Source organism: Tamandua tetradactyla, chromosome 10, assembly GCF_023851605.1.
Source record: "Tamandua tetradactyla isolate mTamTet1 chromosome 10, mTamTet1.pri, whole genome shotgun sequence".
NCBI lineage: Eukaryota > Metazoa > Chordata > Mammalia > Pilosa > Myrmecophagidae > Tamandua > Tamandua tetradactyla.
The window spans coordinates 96,515,317-96,540,133 of NC_135336.1; the positions used below are offsets into that span (position 1 = coordinate 96,515,317).

Below are 24,817 nucleotides of genomic sequence, written 5' to 3' on the forward strand. Positions count from 1 at the left end.
GCGCTCTCCAGGGACCCCGGGCGCGCGTCGCAGGCTCGTGTCTGACGAAGACGCTCGGACTGCACGCGCCACTCGGTACCCAGAACCCGGAGCGCTCGCCCCGCAGGTGCCCCTCGTCCTCGGTTCTTCCGTCGTCTGTACCCCCGCCTCCTCTCAGGGCCATGTCGTCCTACAGCCGCGTGGCGCTGGTGACCGGGGCCAACAAGGGCATCGGCTTCGCCATCGCGCGCGACCTGTGCCGGCAGTTCTCGGGGGACGTGGTGCTGACGGCGCGGGACGCGGCGCGGGGCCGGGCGGCCGTGCAGCAGCTGCAGGCCGAGGGCCTGAGCCCGCGCTTCCACCAGCTGGACATCGACGACCTGCAGAGCATCCGCGCCCTGCGCGACTTCCTCCGCAAAGAGTACGGGGGACTCGACGTGCTGGTCAACAACGCGGGCATCGCCTTCAAGAGTAAGAGGCTGGCTGCTCGGGGGAGGGCAACACGGGACACGCTGCGGCGGGGTTCCTTGCGCCTAGGGGTTCGGGAAAGGGCCCAGAGGGAAGGACAGGAAGACAGCAAGAGCAACGACTGCCAGGAACGCCTTCCAGCTAGAGGAACCTGTTCCCCTCCCTGGCATAATACTGGGGAGTCTTTACCAGGTTTTCTTCAAGCACTTTCTGGAAGTTAGCCTGTTGAGTGAATTTTTAACTTTTTGTTTGAAGTAAACAAGCTATTGCAAAAAATACTGTAGAGTTTTATAAACCTTGTACCCAGCTACCCCCAAGGGTGTTATCAAAGCTATGGGACTTGTCAGGCTGTGCCACGATGGCAGAATTCTCGCCTGTCATGCCAGAGCCCAGGGTTCGATTCCTGGTGACTGTTCATGAAAGGAAAAAAAAAAAACAAAAAACAAACTATGGGATGTTATCAAAAGCAGGAAACTGGCATTGGTAGATAATATTAAGGAGGCTTCAGGCTCTACTCAAAGTTCATCTAGTTTCCTGTGCTATCGTTTTTTGTTTTGTAAAGTTCTGTGGAATTTCTCTGCATTACTATTGTTTACTAATCCTGTTCTCTTTCTCCCCTAAAAGCTGTTGACCCTACACCCTTTCATATTCAAGCAGAGGTGACACTAAAAACAAACTTTTTTGGTACCCAAGCTGTGTGCAAGGAGCTACTGCCCCTGATAAAGCCCCAAGGTAAGTTTGTCATGAAGAGGGCCACACCTGAGTGTCTTTCTTACTGGATCTGACCCCTGCCTGCCCCTGATCCCATCTACTAAGCTCCTGCTTCCTCTTATGGCTTGCTGGGCTAAGGTGGCCTGTCCTTGTGACTCCATCCTGCCAGGCATGCTTCTGCCTCAGGACTTTGTCACTCACTTCTCCAAGGGCTTCCTGCCTACTGGTCATCAGACCCCCTACTCTTTCTTATCCTTCAGGCCTTAGCTTAGCTGTCTGTTTTCCCCTCACACTTAGATTCCCTGAGGACACCATCTTTGCCCTCTTCCCCTCACCTCTGCTTCCTCAGAGTGACCCTGTTCAGGCTGGTGGACCCTTCACTGTCGCCAGTTCACATGGCCCTACTGAATCTCTGTCCCCTGCTCAGAACACTCCCTCAGCTCCAGACCCACAGATTTCTCTCCCTGCTTCTTTATAGCCTCTGCCGTACCCTCCTTTCTTCGCCCATCCAGAGCCCCCACATCAAAATGAACATTTCCAAAGGGCACTCGCCCTTTCCCCTCAGTCATGTTGGTCTGTGCCCCCACCATCCTCCCAGCCAGGATCCTGGAGGTCACCGTGCACTGTCCCCTTATGATCTTTTACCAGATCTTAAGATTTCACCTACTGTTTCTCCCCATTTCATCTCTTGCATCCCAGGTCCACCTCCAGCCCTCAGCTGTCATTTCTGGACAATTGCAAACCCTTCAAAGTGATCTCACTCCTTAAGTCCCTTCCTTTCCCTGCATTGTCCCTGCTTTCTTTGCAGTCAATCCCCTCCTGAGCGTCCCACAGGAACAAAGTCCAAGCTGCCTGGTATGGCTTATAAGGATATCCGTAATCTCCCTGAGTGCACTCAGTGTTCTGGATATAACTAACAGCCAAGGCACCATAGTTGTACCAAGGTAATGGGACAGGACAGAACAGTACCTGGTAAATACACACCAGTTAAGACCAGCAGGCGCATTTAGAAAGATCAAATGTGGGGCTTAGAATTGAGTACAAGCATTTACAATTTGTCCTCAAGTCTGCTTTGGCAGGGGTTGGTCCCTGGCTTCTCTACCCCCTGCTCTGTTTTCCCCGTCTTATTCTCCTGAAACCTCGGCTTTTTCATCTGTCTAGAGTCTTACATGGTAACTTTTGAATATCCCCTGACTCCTCTTCTCACACCAACACTTGAGGGCAGGTGACATGTTATTCAAATAATGCACCTCAGAAGCTGCGCTCTTGACTTTTGGCTGGGCTGTTTTCCCTACTTCATTGGGCCATGTTAGTTATGCAAACAAGGTGTGGCCTGGAATGGCTAGAGTTTAATGGGAATTTTAAAACATGCTCGGTTTTCACAGTGAAAGCGAAGTTTTCTTGAATTTTGAAATAGGATAATTCTTCCATTTTGTTGGGAAAAGAGTAGCCGCAGCAATTCATGTTGTTGAACATTTGTTCCATCTTCTTTGGAGTAAATATCTGGGAAAAAATCCTAGCCAAGATGATCTTGTGGTTAAACACTACTTGCTCTCCTGAAATTCAAAATCTAGGCTAGAAAGAACAATTGGAAACAGTTTGCATGTGAGCTCTTGGGGGGAAGAAAACACCAGAGGGTCAATTAATGATCTGTGAGTTGTTCCAAATAGAGGTGGAAGACAGGCAGGCTCTCCCCACCTTGAGAATTACAGAGGGATAACAGTTTATAGCTAGGTATGGATTTCTTTTTATGTGTTTATTACTTTAACGTTTTTATGTTGTTGTTTTATTATACAGTTACTCAGGAATACACTACCCACACAAAAACTTAGTAGTGATACAGGAAGAAAGAGAAACAAGCAAACAAAAAAAATTAATTTAAAAATGTGAAACTACAACGTCATCTACCCACTACCCACCTTATGCTGGGAAGCTCAGTTGTTTCTGTTTTATTCTTTTTAAGTTATATTTTGTGTATTTTTTGAAAAGTAGGTATTTCCTACCTTGATGTAAGGAGATCCTGCCTTTGAATTTTCTAAAGTCTGAAAATCAAGAGGGAAAATGATAGTAGCAAAGGTATCTTCCACCTGTAACATGTTGTGAATCTGAACAAGGTGATGGAATCTACATTGCTTGATGTATGTTCTAAGCATTTTACATATATTTTCCCATTTTACTGAGGAGAACATTAAGACAGAAAGGACCTCAAGGTCACAGGCACAATGGAGCTAGATATAGATTATGTGACTTCCAAAGCTAATAGTTCATCCGGCAACACAATGGTTTTCAAATACTTTTTACTGAGGAACCCTTTTGTCTTAGTTTACCAGGCTGCTGTGACATATCACACAGTGGGATGCTGAAACAAAGAGAATTTATTGGCTCATGGTTTGGAGACTAGGAGAGGTACAAAATCTAGATGTCAGCAAGGCTGGCAGCACTAGTGCTGGCTGCTGACCGTGCTTGAGGTTCCTTAGCTTTCCCATCCCATGACAATGTTATTTCCTTTCTCTGCCGGGATTCCACTGACTTCCAGCTTCTCCCCATGGCGTTCTCTGACCTGGCTTCCCATTCCTCCCTTTATAAGGCCCCCAGTAATCCAGATTAAAGTCCACACTGCTTCATTTGGCCACACCTAACTTAAAATAACGTCCACAAGAGGTCCTATTTACAGTGGGTTCACCCCTGCAGGAATGCAGATTAAGATTAAGAACAGGTCTAGATTGGGGTCCAGCATTCAATCTTCGACACGTCCAGGTGAAGCCTTACCTACAGTTCACTGTGACTGTCAGTAAAGAGGGCTTCCACTAGATCAGTACTTCATCTTTCTCTGCCCTCCAGGGTGTCTCAGGGAAACCCAAAGAGCAACAGGAAGCAGAATTACAAAAGCACTGCACCATATCATGAAAACCCCTTATCGGTCCAGAGACTAACCTAAGGTGCCCTTAGGCTTAGAAAAGATAAACCTAATAGCGAATGTGGTAAGTACAAAATCATTGAAGATCCAGAGAAGCCAGGTGTGGACTTTAGTCCTCTGCCTAGACTATCAGACCTTAGAATGTTTGGAGGTTTGTTTACCTAAGAGATAAGATAATGTTTACATACCTATCCCTTGTTGTCCATGGCCATTTGGCATCAGATGTGTGAGCTAGAAGTGCCGGGGCCTCGCAGGTATTGATAGAGAGCCATTGGGGGATCAGTCCCTCCACAAACAATTTTTGAGCAGCTACCTTGTGTATGTCCTGGAGACGTGGTCCCTGTCCTTTTGGAGGAAACCACAGCTTCCTGAAAATAAACGCCTGGTTAGGTACAAAGAATGGAACAGATGGACTGAAGTGTTAAGGATTAATAAGATAATTTTTACAAATCCCATTATCTCATAATTGAATGGGAGTCATTATGCCATGTATGATCTTATTTTTACCACATTCCCCTTCCTTTAGCAGGATGAAGCTCAATGCTAACCCGTTCTGTCAGACCTTCCAGAGATTTACAGTTAAAAGGGAAGTTCCCCAATTTACTTCAATCTCTTACTGATGATATGCACTCATGACTTTCTTTTTATATTTCAAATATTTATTCATTTTCAAATGATAAACCCATCAAATGATAGAATTTATACATTTTATTAATAACTGTATTTTCCAAATAAAAAAATTTAGTGAGAATAGTGGCCTTGTTTTCCATTTTAATGGCTTTGTTCAGATATAATTCATATAGCATAAACTTCAGCTGTATACAGTTAAACTGCATAAACCCTATACAGTTTAGTGGTTTCTCATATATACACAGAGAATGCAAGCATCACTACAGTGAATTTTAGAACGTTTTCATCACCCCAGAACAAAGCCCTTTAGGTATCACCTTCCTGTTCCCTCCATTCCACAGCATCCATTCATCTACTTTTTGTATCACTAGATTTGCATATCCAGACATTTCGTATAAATAGAAACACAAAACGTGGTCTTTTGTGACAGACTTCTTTGATTTAACAGGATGTTTTTGAGGTCCATATTGTAGCATGTATCAGAATTTCATTCCTTTTTATGCCAAATAATATTCCATTGAAGAGATGGACCATATTTTGTTTATCCAATCATCGGTTGATGGATGCTTGGATTGTTTCCACATTTTTGGCTATTGTTAATAGCGGCTAATGAATGTTTGCGTACAAGTTTTTGTGTGAACATTTAGATACTTGTGCAATTGCTGAATCATTTTATAACTATGTTTAGCCATTTTAGGAATGGCCAGACTTTCTGTAGTGGCTGCACCATTTTACACTGCCACCAGCAATGCATGAGGGTTCTGATTTCTGTCTATCCTTGCCAACATTTTCCATCTGTCCTTTTGATTATTGCCATTCTAGTGAGTATGAAGTGGTACCTCATTTGGTTTTGTTCTTCATTTCAGTGGTCACTAATGATGTTGAGCATCTTTTCATTTCCTTGGTGGCTATTTGAATATCTTTAGAGAAATAGCTATTCAATTTTTACCCATTTTTAAATTGGATGATTCATCTGTTTAGTATTGAGTTACAAGACTTCTTTATATGTTACAGATCCAAGTTCCTTATCAGATATAACATTTTCAAAAATTTATTCTCATTATTTCGGTTGTCTTTTCACTTGGGGGAGATTTATCCCTATATTTTATTCTAAGATTTGTATAGTTTATAGCATACAAATTTAGCATTTACATTTTAAATTAAGCATCTGAGAAATGCTTATGTCCAGCCCCTCCCCAGAAGATAACATAGACCTCATCTGAGAATTCAGGGGAGCATGAACCCTCTATTCTTGGCCCTAGTGCCTTGAGTGGGGATTCCCTACTCTGAGCTGGGAAAGGGAAGGGAGAGAATGGGTCATGGTTCAATTGCCATTAATTCTCAAGATTCTAACCAGTGCTTAGTAGATTTTCTTGAATCAATATTTCTTCATTTGTTGTATGCCCCCAAGACCATTTTTGGACTTTAAATGGTTGGTTTGTTGTTTCATTTTCTATAATTTCCACCATTTGCTTTGAGAACAGTGTAGCTTTTCACATTGCCGTTCTTACTTATTGCTTTTTAAGTGAAACATTTTAGTTCTATAATTTTAAATAATAAGACAAACCCTCAGAGCCTTTAATCCAGATTTAAAAATAAAAGGTACTTGCTTATAACAATAAAAAGTTTAAACCCTGTGTTGTACATAACATGTAAATAAGTTCTCTTCCTTCCCTCTTGGCTGCATGTAAGACGTAAGTGCTGCCATGAACTGGTTATTCATTTGTCAATCCTGGTCACGTTTTTTTACATAATGATTTTGGCTGTATTTCAGGCAGAGTGGTGAATGTGTCTAGCGTTGTTAGTGTCAGAGCTCTTAAAGCCTGCAGCCAAGAGCTGCAGCAGAAGTTTCGAAGTGAGACCATCACGGAGGAGGAGCTGGTGGAGCTGATGAACAAGTTTGTGGAAGATACAAAGACTGGAGTGTACCAGAAGGAGGGCTGGCCCAATACTGCATATGGAGTCTCGAAGATTGGTGTCACAGTGCTGTCCAGAATCTATGCCAGGGAACTGAACCAGCAGAGAAGAAGCGACAAGATCCTCCTGAATGCCTGCTGCCCAGGGTGGGTGAGAACCGACATGGCAGGGCCCAAGGCCACTAAAAGTCCCGAAGAAGGAGCGGAGACCCCAGTGTACTTGGCCCTTCTGCCCCCAGATGCAGAAGGGCCTCATGGACAGTTTGTCTCAGAGAAAAAAGTGGAACAGTGGTGAGCTCATCACACCTCTAACACAGCTCCATCGCAGCTCCATCCTTGGGCCTTTTTACTTTCTGTCTTCATTCTACCAAGCATACATTTAACACTTGTCAAAAACAGCCCCATCAAACACTGACTTTTAGCTGCCTAACCAATTCTATAAGTCATTTGTGATTTCCTCTGTAGTACTATATAGGGGAAAAAAAGGTGTAATTGCTGAAAATGAATGAAAATTTAAATGAATAAATAATTCTTTCTAAATGCGTGTTTGTGCAGAATGTTGTATGATAAACCAGCTTCATCTAAGAACTATAATAGACCTATTAAGAGTTGGGTACAAGCAAGGGATGGTATATCTAAGGGGTGGGCAGACTTTTTCTATAAAGGATCAGATAGTGAATAGCTTTGCTTTTGCAGGCCACATGGCCTCTGTAACAAGCACTGAGATCAGCTGTTGTAGCACAAAACCAGCCATAGAGAATTTATAAATTCTGGATTTCCCCCACAGACTATGGTTTACCAACCTCTAATAGATCATGAATCTGACAAAGGCAATACCTCCAGGTGTGAATTTGCCAGGTAATTGCTCATTTCAGGAGAACCAGTGCCGCCAGATGGTTTCCAGGTGTGCAGGAAGGGCCAGACACACAGATGTTGGCACAATCTGTGTTAGTCAAGACAGGAGATGACATTTTCAGAATGTCTGAAGTGGAACATTGATTTCCTGTCTGTCTTCTCTCCCATTTCCCTTCACTTCTGACTAAGTGTAGCTCTCCTACAGTGGTGTTTTAGTTTGCAAAAGCTGCTAGAATGCAATATACCAGAACTGGAACAGCTTTTACAAAAGGGGGATTTGATAAGTTACAAGTTTACAGTTCTAAACCTTTAAAAATGTCCACACTAAGACATCCAGGAAAGATAACCTTATTTCAAGGAAGGCCTATAAGTCAGGAACATTTCTTTCAGCTAGGTAATCACATGACTGAATCTGCTGGTTCCACGCTTCTGGGTTCGTTGCTTTCAGCCTCTGTTCTTGCGGGGGTTCCTCACTTTGCTTCTCCAGGGCTTGCTTTCATCTCTTGGCTTCCTTTGGCTCTTTCCAGGTTCTGGTTCGCTTAACACCTCTTGGCAACATCTTCTGAGCTCCAGGCATCACCAAGCATCTGTGTGTCTGGTCTTCAAGTATTGGCATCTGTGTCAGCTCTGCTCTGAAGTTTCTATCAGCTCTGTCCTTTCTGACTCTCTCCAAAGTGTTTCATGCTTTAAAGGATCCCAGTAAGCTAATCAAGACCCACCAGGAATGGTTGGAGTCACATCGCCAACTATTCAAAGGGTCATACCCACATTTGTGCGTGCCACATCTCTGTGGAGATAGTCTAATCAAAAGCTGACAATCTGCAGTGTTGAATTAGGATTAAAGGAAATGGCTGCCTCCACAAGATTGATTTGCAATAAAAGCATGGCTTTCTGGGGTACATAATACTTTCAAACTGGTACAAGTGGTTCCCTTTAAGATTAAAGGACTTAAAACAGGTGAAATCTTTAGGACAGTTCTCAGTAAATGTTAAGTGCTGCTGCTGTCTGGACAAGAGTCCACAGGCTGGACTGCTCCTCTCCTAGGTACATTGCCCCCTTTTGACTGGGACCAGACCCCACCTGCCCTCAGAAAACCAAACCGAAGGTATCCTCCCTGATTAGGTTGTAACACTGTTTCCTGCCTCTTACTACTCTGTGCCAAACGTGTTTGTTTGTTTTTTCTAACCTCTTTTTCATTGCTCACCAGCCTAGTTGTATTTTATAGATGAGGAAATCAAGGCAGGAAAGGATAATTACCCAATTCCCTGACTTTTCACCGCTTGCTCTGCTGCTACAAGGAATTCTGGTTGGAAATGTCCACTGAGCTCTCCCCACCTTGGACTTTACCTCTCTTCCCTTCCCTGCAGCCTGTATGCTGACTAGGGACCTGTTTCTTCATTCTTACTGTATACATCTAAGGCACATTGTCAGATTGGTTTATATATCTGTCTTCTGCACTTCACCAGGGAAGAATACAGCGTGAGGGAAGGTATTTCTATTTCCCATTCATATCCTTAACCTCAGCTGATGGACCTCTTGGTACTTTGAAGACAATCGCTGTGGCGCAAGGTGCTACAACAGTGCATCAAGAAACACAGGCTCACGGACACAATAGGAACTTTCAGCAAACGATCCCTTACTGCTTGCACACACAGCATAAAGAACTGAGAAAAGCACATAAACTGCTACTTACATAGCTGAAAGAGTCCAGATGAGCAGGGGGAGGTGTTGCATCATGGCCAATCTCCAGGAGTGGCTGAAAAAACTTCTCCAGCTCTGTGTTAGCAGTTGGCAGCTCCGTGTGGCCTACTTTGCACGAAAGAAGAGAGATCAGTCTATGCTGTATGAGTGTGGTTTTGATCCAATGGGGAGAGGGGTCCTGCCACTGAGAATTCCTGTTTTGATTAGTATTTTGGGCTGCTTTTTCTGGTTTCTAGGTTTTAGGCTTTTTTGGTTAGATTTAACAGGTCCTCTGCTTACCAGGCTACAAAATGGCAAAAGATTATCAAACACAAGGCCAGGGGAGCTGAAGGCAGGAGGATTGTCACTTAGTATCTATGACTTATGCAGAGAAGGCAGTGGGGTAGGTGAGGTCTGGGAAATAGCTACTAAACAGTTGTTTATGACTTCCCTAACAATTGCCTTGCTCATTGAACAGTGGACTTGCTACATTGAAGGTTCGCAAGTTAATGAAAATACAGTCCTGTCTCCAGAGTTCACAACATAGTGGAGGAAAATACACATATACAGATAGCTATAATGCTATGGAGTAAAGGAGAGGTATTATAAAAATGGAATAAAGAATTTGTACAAGTTCAGAGGAGGGGTGGTCTTTTGTGCCAAGTTGAAATCCTTTTAAAACGGGGCTTGGAATCCATATAAAAGTGTGGCCCATTCCAGTCACTGATGGGTGTGGGGGTGGGAAATGCCCTGCAGTAGTGTGGGCATGAAGCAAAGTGTGGATGAGGGAGGGCCCAGATGGTTGGAAGAGTGGATGATTTATTTGAAGACTAGGGGTATTTGGAGACAAGGAATAGGCATAAAGATTGGAAAGTCTTAAAATCCAGGCTGATGCTTCTGACTGGAAGTGTGGCACAGCCCATTTATAATTTAGAAGATTGTGCTGGTTCAGCACGAGGGCAGAAATTGGCTCAAAGAAAGAACATATTGACACAGGGAGACCCAATAAGAAAAATCCTTGCAACAGCAATACATGATTTTGTGACTCCTGAAGCCTAACTAGACAAAAGAAATAAGGAATTAAGAAGTCAGGAGAAAGAGGCTTCCGGGTCAAGATGGCGGCTTAATAACACGCGCCTTTTAGTTCGTCCTCTAAAACAACTACTAAATAACCAGAAACAGTCCAGAACAGCTCCCGGAGCCACGATAGTAACTGGACACACAGCGTACCCCAGTCTGGACCAGCTGGACCGGCTGCAAGCACCCCCAGAACCGTGAGTTCCCAAAGCTGCAGCAGCCAGTGCCCCTCCCCCACAGGCCACTTCCCAGAGGGGAAAGGAAAGGATTTTACCAGCAGCAGGGACTGGGCACAATCAAATGCCAATTGTGGAACTAATTAACAAATTCTGACTACTAAAAATAGGCCCCCAGCTTAGGTGAACCTGATCAAAGCTGAAGTTGCTGATTTTTGCCCCGGCACCAAGGGGGCAGGACTGACAGAAAAAGGGGAAAAAAAAAAAAGAAGGAAACAGAGGTTTTTGTGGTTGTGTATCTATAAAGGCTTGACTGCCTCTGGATACAGCAGCAGGACTTTTCAGGCTGCACTGCCCCAGGCATAGGCAGAAGTGAGCTCTTTTTGGGGACTTATCTGGAGCTTGTGCCTTCCCCAGGGGAGGGGTGAAGCCCCACCCAAGTGGAATCCCTCCATCAAGGAATTCAGACACCAGGGCTTGGTAATTTGAAGCCATTAAAACCAGCCTACAACCTCTCCTCTGTTTCCACCATGCCCCCAGCAGGGAGAGTCTGCCAAAGTTAAAGGTACCGCATCACCTTATGCTGGTGGGACCTGCAGTCAGACAAGCACCACATACTGGGTGGGATAAGAAAAACAGAGTCCAGAGACTTCACAGGAAAGTCTTTCAACCTGCTGGGTCTCACCCTCAGGGAAAACCGACGCAGGTGACTCTTTCCTCCTGACAGGAGGCCAGTTTGGTCTGGGAAAATCTGGGTGGGGTCTATAATATCTAAGTAGACCCTCCTAAGTGTGTGGGGGGAAAGGCACCACACAAGCAGGGCAAGAAACAAGAAAACAAGAACTGAAAAATTCTCCTCTGTTAAACAAAACTTAAGCTAAAGGTCCAGATAAAGCTGAACGGAATGTCAAAGAACAGATGGACAACAAATTCATCCAGCAAGAAAACCCTACGTAAAAGAAGTGAAAGCAATCTCCAGAATAAACTAATTAAGGTAATTAAATGCCTAGACACCAGCAAAAAATAACAAATCACACTAGGAAAATTGAAGCTATTGCCCAGTCAAAGGACCAAACCAACAATTCAAATGACATACAGGAGCTGAAACAATTAATTCAGAATGTACGAACAGACATGGAAAACCTTATCAAAAATCAAATCAATGAATTGAGGGAGGATATAAAGAAGGCAAGGAAAGAACAAAAAGAAGAAACTGAAAGTCTGAAAAAACAAATCACAGAACTTACAGGAATGAAAGACACAGTAGAAGAGATGAAAAAAACAATGGAAACCTACAATGGTAGATTTCGAGAGACAGAACGTAGGATTTCTGAATTGGAGGATGGAACATCTGAAATCCGACAAGAAACAGAAACTATAGGGAAAAAAATGGAAAAATATGAGCAGGGACTCAGGGAATTGAAAGACAATATGAAGCACATGAATATACGTGTTGTGGGTGTCCCAGAAGGAGAAGAGAAGGGAAAAGGAGGAGAAAAACTAATGGAGGAAATTATCACTGAAAATTTCCCAACTCTTATGAAAGACTTAAAATTACAGATCCAAGAAGTGCAGCGTACCCCAAAGAGAATAGATCCAAGTAGACATACTCCAAGACATTTAATAATCAGAATGTCAGAGGTCAAAGAGAAAGAGAGGATCTTGAAAGCAGCAAGAGAAAAGCAATCCATCACCTACAAGGGAAGCCCAATAAGACTATGTGCGGATCTCTCAGCAGAAACCATGGAGACGAGAAGACAGTGGGATAATATATTTAAATTATTAAAAGAGAAAAACTGCCAACCAAGAATTCTATATCCAGCAAAATTGTCCTTCAAAAATGAGGGAGAAATTAAAACATTTTCAGACAAAAAATCACTGAGAGAATTTCTGACCAAGAGACCAGCTCTGCAAGAAATACTAAAGGAAACACTAGAGACAGATATGAAGACAGAAGAGAGAGGTGTGAAGAAGAGTGTAGAAAGGAAGACTATGAGTAAAGGTAAAAAGAAGGAAAATTAGATATGACATATAAAATCCAGAAGGCAAAATAGTAGAAGAAAGTACTACCCATGCAGTAATAACACTGAATATTAATGGATTAAACTCTCCAATCAAAAGACATAGTCTGGCAGAATGGATTAAAAAACAGGAGCCATCTATATGCTGTCTCTACTCAAAGGACATGAGGCCAAGGACACAAATGGACATTTACACACCAATGTTTATAGCAGCACTATTAACAATTACCAAGAGATGGAAACAGCCAAAATGTCCATCGACAGACAGTTGGCTAAACAAACTGTGACATTTACATAAGATAGAATATTATGCAGCTGTAAGACAGAATACAGTTATGAAGTATGTAACAACATGAATGGACCTTAAGGACATTATGCTGAGTGTGATTAACCAGAAACAAAAGGACAAATTCTGTATGGTCTCACTGATATGAACTGACATTAGTGAATAAACTTGGAATATTTCCTTGGTAACAGAGACCATCAGGAGATAGAAATAGGGTAAGATATTGGGTAATTGGAGCTGAAGGGATACAGATTGTGCAACAGGACTGAATGTAAAAACTCAGAAATGGACAGCACAATATTACCTAACTCTAATACAATTATGTTAAAACACTGAATGAAGCTGCATATGAGAATGATAGAGGGAGGAGGGCTGGGGCATAAATGAAATCACAAAGAAAGATAAACGATAAAGATTGAGATGGTGTAATCTAGGAATGCCTAGAGTGTATAATGATAGTGACTAAATGTACAAATTTAAAAAACGTTTTTGCATGAGAAAGAACAAAAGAATGTCATTACTGTAGTGTGCTGAAAATAGATGGTACTTAATATTTTAAAATTTCAACTAATGTGTGAGACTAAAGCAAAAAATGTTTATTTGGTACAAATCTATACTTTGACAAGTGCATCTCCTAATATAACTTATGTAGATAGTTGATTGAACACCTTAAGTACATGGAACTTTGTATAGGATATGAGATTTTGTTGGTTTGTCCAGGTGATGCCCTGATGAATCCCAGAGAGATTTGATCAGTGAGTGGAAAAGTATTTGCAAAGTCCCCTTCGGGGAATGGTGAGAATGGGGGAAAACTCAACTTCCCCAAGTTGAATTCTTGATATTCTCACAAGCAGTGTGGACAACCAAAGCTATAGGCTGAGCCCCCAGTCTTGAGGTTTGTTCATATGAAACTTAACCCCACAGGGGATAGGTCAAGCCTACTTAAAATTAAGCCTAAGAGTCACCCCCAAGAGAACCTCTTTTGTTGCTCAGATGTGGCCTCTCTCTCCAGCCAACACAGCAAGCAGACTCACCATCCTCCCCCTGTCTATGTGGGACATGACTACCAGGGGTGTGGATCTTCCTGGCAGCGTGGGACAGAAATCCCAGAATGAGCTGAGACCCAACATCAAGGGATTGAGAAAACCTTCTCCACCAAAAGGGAGAAGACTGAAATGAGACAAAGTGTCAATGGCTGAGAGATTCCAGACAGAGTCCAGAGGTTATCCTGGAGGTTATTCTTATGCATTAAGTAGATATCACCTTATTGTCCAAGATGTAATGGAGCGGCTGGAGGGAAGTGCCTGAAAATGTAGAGCTGTGTTCCAGTAGCTATGTTTCTTGATGATGATTGTATAATGATATAACTTTCACAATGTGACTGTGTGATTATGAAAACCTTGTGTCTGATGCTCCTTTTATCTACCTTGTCAACAGATAAGAGGAACATATGGAATAAAAATAAATAATAGGGGGAACAAATGTTAAAATAGATTTAGTTTGAAATGCTAGTGATCAATGAAAGGGATCAGTAAGGGGTATGTCCTGTAAATTTTTTTTTCTGTTTGTTATATTTTTCTGTTGTCTTTTTATTTCTTTTTCTGAATTAATGCTAATGTTCTGAGAAATGATCATGATGATGAATATGCAACTATGTGATGATATTGTGAATTGCTGAGTGTATGTGTTGGGAATGTTTGTTTCTTGTAATTTTTTTTAATTAATAAAAAATTTTTAAAAAAGAGAAGTCAGGAGAAAGAGCCAATTCCATTTTAGACAAGATTTTGAAGTCCTGGCATGGTCCTGTTATATAACAGTGAGAAATGCAGAGCTAATGTTCAACAGAAAAATAGAGGCTGAAGATTTTTAAAAAATAATAAAACCTACTCTAAAATATAAGCAATATGTAAGGTTGGATTCAATCACTGAGAGATATTTCACAAACAAAAGTGGGTAAATGCTGATTGATGGAAATGCCCATATTTAATTGATAGAATGATGAAGATAAGATAGCAAGAAATAGGAAAAGGACCAGAAATTTAAAGGAATGAAAAAAAAAAAGCAGTGCCCTTTTGGGTGGATGCCAAGATAAGAGAAAGACTCTCGAATGAAGGCATTGCCATGGTATCTGGGCTTCCGAGAGATGAAAAGGGATGGGAACAGAGAAACGTGATTAGGTTTGGGTAAAGAAGAGATGATGTTTGAACAAGGTCTGAAAGGATATGTGAGGGAATTGGATCAAAGCCAGAGGAAGGTTAGTTCCACTGAAAAAATGAGAAGGAAAAAAGGTGAAGCAAACATTTCAAACCACACCAAACAGTCCCACTCTTCTCAGCAAAATGAGAAGCTTACTGAGTTAGGAGCCAAAGGAGGGCTGGAAATATGTAGATGCAAAGCCTGTGGGGTGAGATAGACAGAAAATGGCTCTAAAGAATTTTAAGCAATGGTAAGGGCCCATCTTTGTTGTGAATAACATAAATTTAAGGTAGTCTTGGACAATATAATGCATCAAGGTCACTTCTATCTGCAAGTAACGTAAATCCCTATTCAAAATGGCTCAATTATAAAAGAATTTATTATCTCCTATTGCATCAAGTCCAAAAATAAAGCCACTTTTCCCATAATTCAGGGGCTCCATTAAGTCATAAAAAAATCCAGGTGGGTTGGCTTTTATAATAGGGATTTATTAAGTTACAAATTTACAATTCTAAGGCCATGAAAATGTTCAAATTAAGGCATCAGTAAGAGGATACCTTCTTTGAGGAAAGGCTCCTGGCATCCAGGTTTCCTCTGTTCCATGGGAAGGCACATGGCGACATTTTCTGGTCCTCCCCAAAATGTCTCTGGGCTTCTATGGTCCTTGCTTATTTCTTCCAGGGCATTTCTGTCTACGAATTGTCTCCAAAATATCTCTGCCTTTTATCCTCTCATAAAGTACTCCAGCAAGGGGATTAGTACCCATATCGGATGGGCCGGGTCACATCTCCATGAAAACAACCTAAGCCAAAGTTCCCACCCACAACAGGTCAACCCCCGAAAGAATGAATTAAAAGAACATTGTCCTTTCTGGAGTAGATTCAAACCAGCTCAAAGTTCTTTCCACCTTTCTAGCTCACCTAATGAGCTTCTGCTGCTCCAGGCATCATAGACTTAACCACCAACATCAAGATCTTTGCAGAATATATGCCAGTTCTAGAAAATTTACAGAGAAGAAAGAATATTATAGATCCAATGTAATAACAGTTAGTAACTTGTACATCGGAAATATCCATCAATAAATACAAAAAGGGGACATGATCGTAGTTCAAATAAATATAATACAAACTTTGGGGAAAAAAATCACTCTGGAATAGAAAAACATGGTATTTTAAGTTCACATTTTAAATAATGTTATTTGTGAAGAAGCATCAGCTAGTTGTCTTTGTCTACAAAGGTATGTGTATGTTGCCTCTAGTTACTCTAGAGAATTCTTAATGGTAATTATTCCCACAGCATGAGAAATAATTAAGTAATTTCATAATCAGTGTTATAATGGTTATTATTTTACCATATGTTTGAAATTTTTATACATGTAAGTTTACAGAGCGAAGCATTGCATGCTTTATATGCTGGTATATTGCTACATGAGAAAATAAGAAATGAAGATGTGATTATATGTGAATAAAGACTGTTTGGAAGAATAGATGGCATAGAGACATGGAAACACAAGAACTGCTTCTATGTTCTGCATTTGAATTCTTAAACTTATTTCAAAATGAACATTTAAATAGAGGGACTTGTTTTAAGAAACAACCTGTTTGTTCCCCCATCCTTGCTTTCAATGCTCCTTGTCTTGGGAGCATTGGCTATTGTGTTCAGCTTTGTTTTCCCATTGGCTATTATAAGTGTTTATTGTGAATGATGATATGAATAACATACAATTTAGAGACTAGTGCAGCAGAGCTTCTTAAAGCATTATATTGGATCACCTGAGGAAAGAAGAAGCTAGATGATGGGATTGGAGGGGATCCTGAGCTAAAAAAAGACATTTGCAGATAATCTAGAAATCAATGACATCATCAGAAATGCCCACTGTTCAATGGGATTCTTTAATTCATAGGTTTTAGCTGCACACTGCAGGAGATGACAGTTCCAAGAAGGTACATTTTTGCCATCTTTATTTTTAATACCAAGAATGGCACCACCATTGAAGGATCTGTTGCTGTATTCCTCACTGACGGATTCTTCACTCCAAGGAATAACCCTTGGTGATATGAGTGTGTTGGCCACATAGGAAACTGATATCATTGCTTCTACCACCACCTGAACCAAAACTAAAATATAATCTTCCCAAGGCTTGGAGACTCCTCTTTTTTGTGTATTGCAGTAGGCACTCCGTGACGATGAGAAAAACTGGACTGAAAAATGAAAAAGCTCATGTTTATAAAGTGACCCAAAGTGTATCATCACCAAGAATTATTACTAGGCATGTTGACTGCTTTCATTGTTCCCATTGGACTAAATTCCAGGAGCATGAATGGCGGAGACATTATTTCACAGAGAGGCACAGGATGCTGGAATTGAGGGCTCTGTTTCAGTGTTCCCATAAGTATGAAGTGCCTATGTTTTTAATTCTCACTTATCACAAGATAAATTTAAAAGGTGAGTCATAAAAAATATTTTTCAATAAACTTAGAAGATGAGGTAATTTTTTAAGTATAATATTTTCACTTCTGAAATATCTTTTCTCCTGCTAATTCTGCTCCCCAGTATTACCTGCTATTAATAGGGGTTTGTGTGCATTCTTCTGGGGTATGTTCATAAACAATACGCAAGTAGTTTTGTGGAGGACCAAAATTTAGTTTCCCTTTTAACATTCTCTTAAAACCCTTGTTCTAATTTGGTTATATAACTTTAACCTCTCTTGGTGAAAGAGATATAAATTTATTGATTATACATTCTTCTTTAAGAAATCTTTATATTTGCTACAAATTTTCTCTGCAACAAACATGCTTCTATGTACATTATTTTGAATTTGTCCCACTACTTTATTGGAATAATTCCCATGAATTTAAATTGCTGGGGCAAAGGAGATACAACATTTACAACTTGAGTGAAAATTTAGAATTCCTCATCAGTCTTCGTTCCCAGTCCTCATCATTCTCTTTCCCAGCATTTGTGAATGAGAGTCCCCATTTCCTACAACTGTACAAATGTTATATATATCAGTATTTTAATCTGTGACAATGTAATATTACACAGAACATCAAGCTTGATCATCATCCGTCATTAATAGCCTATGATAGTTCACTTCCCTTTATGTTCTTCTTTTCCTTGGAGTGTTTTCATTTCTCTTGAAGTAGTAGTTAGTTTGTTACTGACTTCTAACGGCTCATTTATGATGCATGATATTAGTCTTTAGATTTTCATGCATTGCACAAAAAATATCATGTTTTCTTCATTCTGTTTTATTTTTGGTTGTACAGAAGTTATGTATTCATATGTAATCATTTTCTGTTGCAAAAAAAAAGAAAAAAGATTCTAACAGAAGGCCTATCCCTTTATATGCCTCTGTAAGACCTATGAAATGTTTAGTTTGCTGAAGTTGCCAAAAATGCAATATACTAGAAATAGATCGGCATTTACAATGGGGATTTGTTAACTTATAAGCTTAGCGTTCTGGAGCCATGAAAATGTCTAAATCAAGGCATCATCAGGGCAATACCCAGTAAGGCACATGACAGGTCTGCTGGTCTCTCTTTTGTCTCCCAGTTTTGTTGCTTTCAGCTTCTGTGTTCTCTGAGACTTTTTTTTTCTCATCTGTGTCTTCTCTTTGTGACTTCCGTCTCTCTTAGCTTCTATTCTTTCGCTCAATTTCATCCCCTTATAAAGGACTCCAGTAAGAGGATTAAGACCCAGCTAGAGGTGGGGGGGTGCACAGATGATTCAGTGGTAGAATGCTTGTTTGCCATGCAGGAAACCTGGGTTCAATTCCTGGCCCATGCACCTAAAACAAACAAAAAGAAGACCCACCTGGGGCATGCCTCCACTGAAATAACCCATAGAAAAGGTCCCACCCATAAAAGGTCTATACCCACAGGCATGGATTAGCCTTAAGAGCATGAATGATCTTCATGAATGATGCACAGCTTCAAAGCATCACACACCACTCTCTGCATCCCATAAAGACATGTTCTTTCCATATGCAAAATGCATTCATTCCTTCACAATGTCTCAAAAGCCTTAAATCATTTCAGTGACAATGACAAGTACAAAATCTCATCAAAATCAAGTATAGGTGAGGTCTGTCCTGAGGAAACATTCCCATATTGCTGTGGACCTGTGAAACTTAGAATGTTATCTACTTCCAATATACAAAGGAGGAGCACTCACAAAGTAAACATTTACATTGCCGTAGAGAGAAATTGGAGGGAAAACAGGATCATGGTTCCCAAACAGTTTTGAAAACCTACAGGTCATATTCCATTAGATTTCAAATTCTGAGAGTCATTTAAGCACATGGACTTAATAAAGCAGCAACCCCACCTTTTCTATGGACTTGTGCATTGGCCATGCTGTCCCAAAACCCCGGGGTGAAGACTCCAACATCTCCAAGTATTGGCACGATAGCCAGGCTCTCAGTTCCATCCATTCAGACATCAGGTGGCAGCTGGACTATAGGCACCACCCTCCTAAAACATCAGGGTGGCAGCTGAACTTTATGCAATCTCTTGGGCACAGACTCAATCCCCTCAAAACAGTGGGGTGGGGGCCAAGCTGTCCCCAACCCCCAGGGAATGTGCTCCCCTCTGTCTGAAGACTAGGGCGGCAGCACCCCACTTCCTGAACAACAGGACCGCCATGTTCTCTGTAATCCCCCAGGCATCTGAAAACCCGGGGTGACAACAATCTTCCTGCATCACTGGCCAAAAAGCTCACCTTTTGCAACCTCCGGGGCATATTTACCCTTTTCACATACTTGGGTGGGTCTGCTCTCTCAGCCTGAGAAGACGTCTTCACTCCAGACCTCAATTTCAACAGTTCTACCCTCACTCTGTCCCTTTTAGTCGAGACTATCATGGTTCCATTGATACAGATCTCACAAAAAGCTTGTCAGTTTCACATGCAATACATAGGAATCCCAACAGTCGGACAATAGGACTTTCCACAAATACTTTCTGTATAACTGAATTTCCAATCCTGACTTGTATTGAAATGACTGACTGGTTCCATATTCAGTTAAATCTCCATATGGGGTACTATTGTGTGGGGACTCACTTTCCAGAAGCTCAGAATTTTCCAAGATGTCCATTACCGGTGTCTTTGTAACCAGGAGTTCAGACCTCAGCTTATCCTTTTCTTCTCCCATTTTAATATAAGCTGAAAGGAGAATCCAGGCTACACTTTCCATATTTAGTTTGGAAATCTCCTCAGCAAAATATCCAAGCTCAACACTTTCAAATTCTGTCTTCCATCCAACATCAAGATTCAATTCTCTGCCACTTTAAAACAAGATTGCCTTCCTTTCAGTTGGCAGTCATACATTCATCATTTGTTTAATGGAAGTACTTTAGTGCCCATATTTCAATACCAACAGTCTCTTCAAAGCAATCTTGACCTTTTCCATCAAGCACCTCACAATCCTTCCAGAATCATTCATTTACCCATTTATAAAGTCATTCAAGCATTTTTAGTATCTGCAATCTCAGCACTCTACTCTTCTGGTCCCAAAATCTGTTTTACTTTGCTAAGCTGCTGAAAACAGATACAATGAAATGGGTTGGCTTTTAACAATGAGAATTGATCAACTTTGGGGGGATTGAAAAAAATGCCCATATGTAGACATCATCAAGGCGAAACTTTCTTCTGGAAGACTGACTGCTAAAGATCCTTGAGTCCTCTGCCATATAGCAAGGCACATAGAGATATCTGCCTCTCTCTCCTTTCTCTTTCAGGATTCGTTGCTTCTAGCTTCTTACTTCCATGGCTTTCTTTCTCTTTGTTTGAATTTCATTCTCTTATAAATGACTCCAGTAAGAGCCTTGAGAGCCATCCTGATTGAGGTGGGTCACACCTTAACTGAAGTAGCCTCATCAAAAGGTCCGACTTATAATTGGTCCACACTCACAGGTATAAATTAATTTTAAGAACAAGCTTTTCTGGGTTACACATAGTTTCAAACCACCACAGTACAGAATTGAAAAGATGAACAAATTGAACTGAAAAATCATCATTCGTGACCCTCTTAGGATTTGCCTTTTGAAATAGTGGGACCCTGACCAGGTCCAAGGTTCTCTGCATGCTGTGTGCTCACACTGGGTGGCTCCTTTATTCGGTTTAATCCAGTAGCATTCCATGTTATTACTGTAAAGGCACTACTTACTTCAACCATTTTATCCTTTGGCTTATACTGATCAGATCTATTTTTTTCTCACTTTTTCTCCTTTTGGTTGCCCTTACTAATACCCTTTATTTCTGTGCACTCCTCCAGACCTCTCTTTCCTGTCTTTAACAGTTCTTCTAGGGCAGTCTCTTGTTAATGAACTCTCTCTACTTCTGTTTATTTGTGAATATTTTATTCTCCCTCTCATTTTTGAAGGAGACCTTTGCTAAATAGAGAATTCTTGGCTGGAAGTTTTTCTCCTTCATTATCTTAAATACATCATGCCACTGCCTTCTCACCCCCCTCACTGTCTGGGGAGAAAGGGGCATTTAGTCTTATTTGGCTTCCCTTGCATGTGGTGAAACATTTTACTCTTCCTGCTTTCAGAATGTTCTCCTTTTCTTTGGCATTTGACAGTCTCATTAGTACGTGCTTTAGAGTGGGTCTATTCGGATATATTCCGTTTGTAGTACAATGGACTTCTTGGATTTGCATATCTATGTCTTTTAAAAGGGTTGGGAAATTTTTAGACATTATTTTCTTAAATATCCTTCCTGGCCCTTTTCCCTTTTCTTTTCCTTCTGGGACACCTATCATGCAGATACTTGTGTGCTTCATGCTGTCAATCATTTCCCTGGGTCCCTGCTCAGATTTTTCCATTTTTTTTCTCCATTTGTTCTTCAGTCTGTTCAAATTCAGTTGTTCTGTCATATAACTCACTGATCCTTTCTCCTTCCTCTTCAGACCTGCTTTTATGTGTCTAGTATATTGTAAATTTCATCTACAGTGTCTTTTATTTCCATAATATCTATTATTTTTCTATGTATTTTTTCAAATTCTTCCTTATGTTCTCCTAATGTCTTCTTATTTTCCTTTATCTCCATGAATATTTTCCTTCTCTGATTGGACATCTTTGATTAGTTGTTCCAAATTCTGTGTCTCCTCTGCCTTTTAATTTCTTCCTTTGAGTAGGCCATCTCTTCCTGTGTTTTACCATGCCTTGTGATTTTTTTTGCTGATATTTGGTCATCTGATTATCATGATGGGTCTATTCTGAAGGTTGGTTTCTCTCTCTTGTCTACGATTTAGTTGTTGCCTTGGTTTGTATTAGGGCACTGCTTTTCGAATGGGTCTGGAAAGGCTCTGAAAAGCACTGCAGTTTTCCTCTGTACTTTCCAGCCTGCCCAGCAGTTGGAGATGTTCAGAGCCCAGCAGCATCTAACTTGGGCGGGGCTGAAACTGTGCTGTCGCTGTTCTTCCACCTCACCTCCCAATATCTGGCTGAGTGTTGGGCTGTGGCCCCTCTGTGCTTGGGATGGGAGGCTCTCATAGTCTGCAGCTGTCCCCCAAGCAAGGATTGGGCCCCCTGCTGCTGCTTCCCTTGAGGGTGGGGGGTGGGTACTATGAGTCACAGCCAGGGTTGCAGTCTCTTTCCACGTTTCCTCAGACTCTTCATCCCTCACTAACTTGAGCCTTGAAATGTCCTCTCTGGCCCCCTGGGTTCCCAAATAGTTGATTTGGACCGTTTCTTCCTGGCTATTTGCTGCTTTGGAGAAAGAAGTAAATTTTGCCATTCCTTCCTTAATCCTCCATTTTGAGAACTCCTCTTCAGTATTCTGCCTTCCCCAGCAGCCTGAGTCCTGTCCTGGGTCCCTGTGGACCTTATGTAGGTGGGAGTCTGGACAGAGGTGGGGATCTCTCTTCCTGCTGTGAGAGATCCTATAGGCTGTGTCTGTGATGGGTGGTAAAAGTGACCCCAGCCGGTGCCTCTGGGTACGTCCCAAGAAGTGTGGGACCGAGTTAGGAAAATGGCAGTTTCATGCCTGATATCTTTCTCTTTCTTCGATTCAGCATTTGTGGTACCCTTCTCCAGTTTTTACCTTCTTCCAGACAAATAATATTTATCCCCTTTTCTCACTGAATCTCTGAGGAAAGGATTTCAGTAACTATTTTATGTTGCCATGAAGATAACATCCACTTTCACCCTTACTCAATTTAATCCATCCTTCTTCCTTCTAACCTGGCCCTCCCAAGCTACAGAAGAAAGTTGCTGGTAATGTGGGGAGAGGTCAGCAAATGGCAGACAAAACACAGAGTGGTATGAGTGAGAGAAATCCAGAACAAAACTCTTTATATATTAAGTAAAAAAAAAACAAACCCCCAAAGTTACACACTAAATGACTCCATCCATATAACATTTTGAAACGCCAAATTCAGAAATGGAGAACAGATTAGTAGTTGAGAGGTAAAAGAGTCAGGGAAGGAGGGACAGGGCAAGAGAGAAATATGTGGGGTTACAAAAGGGCAGCACTAGGGAGCCTTGTTACTGATATACCCTACATATTGATTGTTGTGGTGGATACAAGAACCTATGCATGTGGTTGAAGTGTATAGATTAAAAAGGGCAAACAGATAAGTCCATGTTAAATTGGGAAAATCTGGAAGATGCCAGAATAGGATAGTCTGAGTTCACTCCTGCTCCATGGAACAATGAGATAAGGGGCAGACAAATGGCCAGGACAGCAGTGGCAGGTGTAAGTGACAAAGAAAAGTCTTCTACATTATATAGGGAGGTCCTGGACTCTTATGCAAGCTTCAGCCAAATATTACAAACTGCCACAATATGGCAAACCCTAACCAACAATGTTCCTAAAAACCCTAAAAAATATCTAATGCTCTATAAAAATTTTACTTATTAATATTGAATTACTGAATTAGACTTCTCATCAGCAATGGTGGCATAAACCCATTAAAAAAAAAAGAACTGTTTCAAGTGACTTTGAAAAATACCGAAAAAAAAATCTTCAACCATTTTCTCAGTATGAACTCGTGATGTTTTTTTGTCTTAAAAAAATATGTGTTTTCTAGCTCTCTACATTGAATAGCCTAAACATTTTAACCAACCTAGTAGCAATTAGCACCCAGATTATGATCTCTAAATACCGTTTCCCACTAGAAGGAAACAGGGCTCCTTGGACTCCTTGGAGAAGTGGCTGATTCCAAGGTCAGGGATAAGAAATGTACAAATTAAGTCTTGAACATCTTCTCATAGCAGAAAAGAAGGCAGCTCAGAAAGCAGCCAGGGCTGCTATGACACATACCACAGACTGGCTGGCTTCAACAGCAGGAACTTCTTGTCTCTCGGTTTTGGAGGCAGGCATGGAAGGCATTGGCAGGCTGTGCCCTCTCCAAAGTCTGTAGCTGATGGGGGCTCACTGACAATCAGTCTCTGCCTCTGTCACCTTTAGTCTCCACCTCAGGCATCTGTTTCCTTGTCCAAAATGACTGCCTGTACGCAAAGGACGACAGTCACATTGGGCTTTGCTCCACTCAATTTGGCCTCATCTTAATAGACTCTTTGAAGGTCCTGTTTCTAGATGAGTCCACACCCAGAGGATGGGGGATTAGGCCTTGACGGTGGACCTCCAGAAGGAATCAGCCCTAATGTTCCCATTGATTTTAGCCCCATAAAGATATTTTTGCACTTCTGATTTCCAGAACTGTAAGACAATAAATTTCTTATAAACCACCGAGTTTGTGAAAATTTGTTAAAGTTGCCCTAGGAAATGAATATACCCCAGGGATACTAGGAAGAGCCTGGACAGGGCTTGCCCCTCCTGGCAATATCTTAGCTCTAAGTCTGGAAAAATGGGCCCCACAATACCTGGATGTCAGTCTGAAGCTGTGACGTACCCCAGAAAAGGCCATGTTATCTTTTTTTTTTTCAGGTGCATGGTCC

General features: G+C 41.4%; 1 protein-coding gene and 1 long non-coding RNA gene across 2 annotated transcripts; one reads left to right on the forward strand and one right to left on the reverse strand.

Annotated features, from left to right (window-relative positions):
* On the forward strand, positions 1-7,161 carry CBR1 (carbonyl reductase 1). The gene is made up of 3 exons (XM_077118918.1): positions 1-450; positions 1,072-1,179; positions 6,480-7,161. The coding sequence occupies exons 1-3, from the start codon at positions 162-164 to the stop codon at positions 6,914-6,916; spliced, it is 834 nt and encodes a 277-aa protein (XP_076975033.1). The 5' UTR covers positions 1-161; the 3' UTR covers positions 6,917-7,161.
* Positions 2,987-24,817, reverse strand: LOC143648648 (uncharacterized). Its single transcript, XR_013158696.1, has 4 exons — positions 24,180-24,817; positions 15,833-15,908; positions 9,170-9,282; positions 2,987-4,443 (listed from the first exon to the last, which is right to left on the reverse strand). It is a non-coding gene; the product is annotated as an uncharacterized LOC143648648 (long non-coding RNA).

Coding starts and splice junctions, on each gene's coding strand:
- CBR1 (XM_077118918.1), top strand. CDS start 162: ATGTCGTCCTACAGCCGCGTGGCGCTGGTGACCGGGGCCAACAAGGGC. Junction 451..1,071: donor CGCGGGCATCGCCTTCAAGA/GTAAGAGGCTGG, acceptor CTCCCCTAAAAG/CTGTTGACCCTACACCCTTT. Junction 1,180..6,479: donor GCCCCTGATAAAGCCCCAAG/GTAAGTTTGTCA, acceptor GCTGTATTTCAG/GCAGAGTGGTGAATGTGTCT.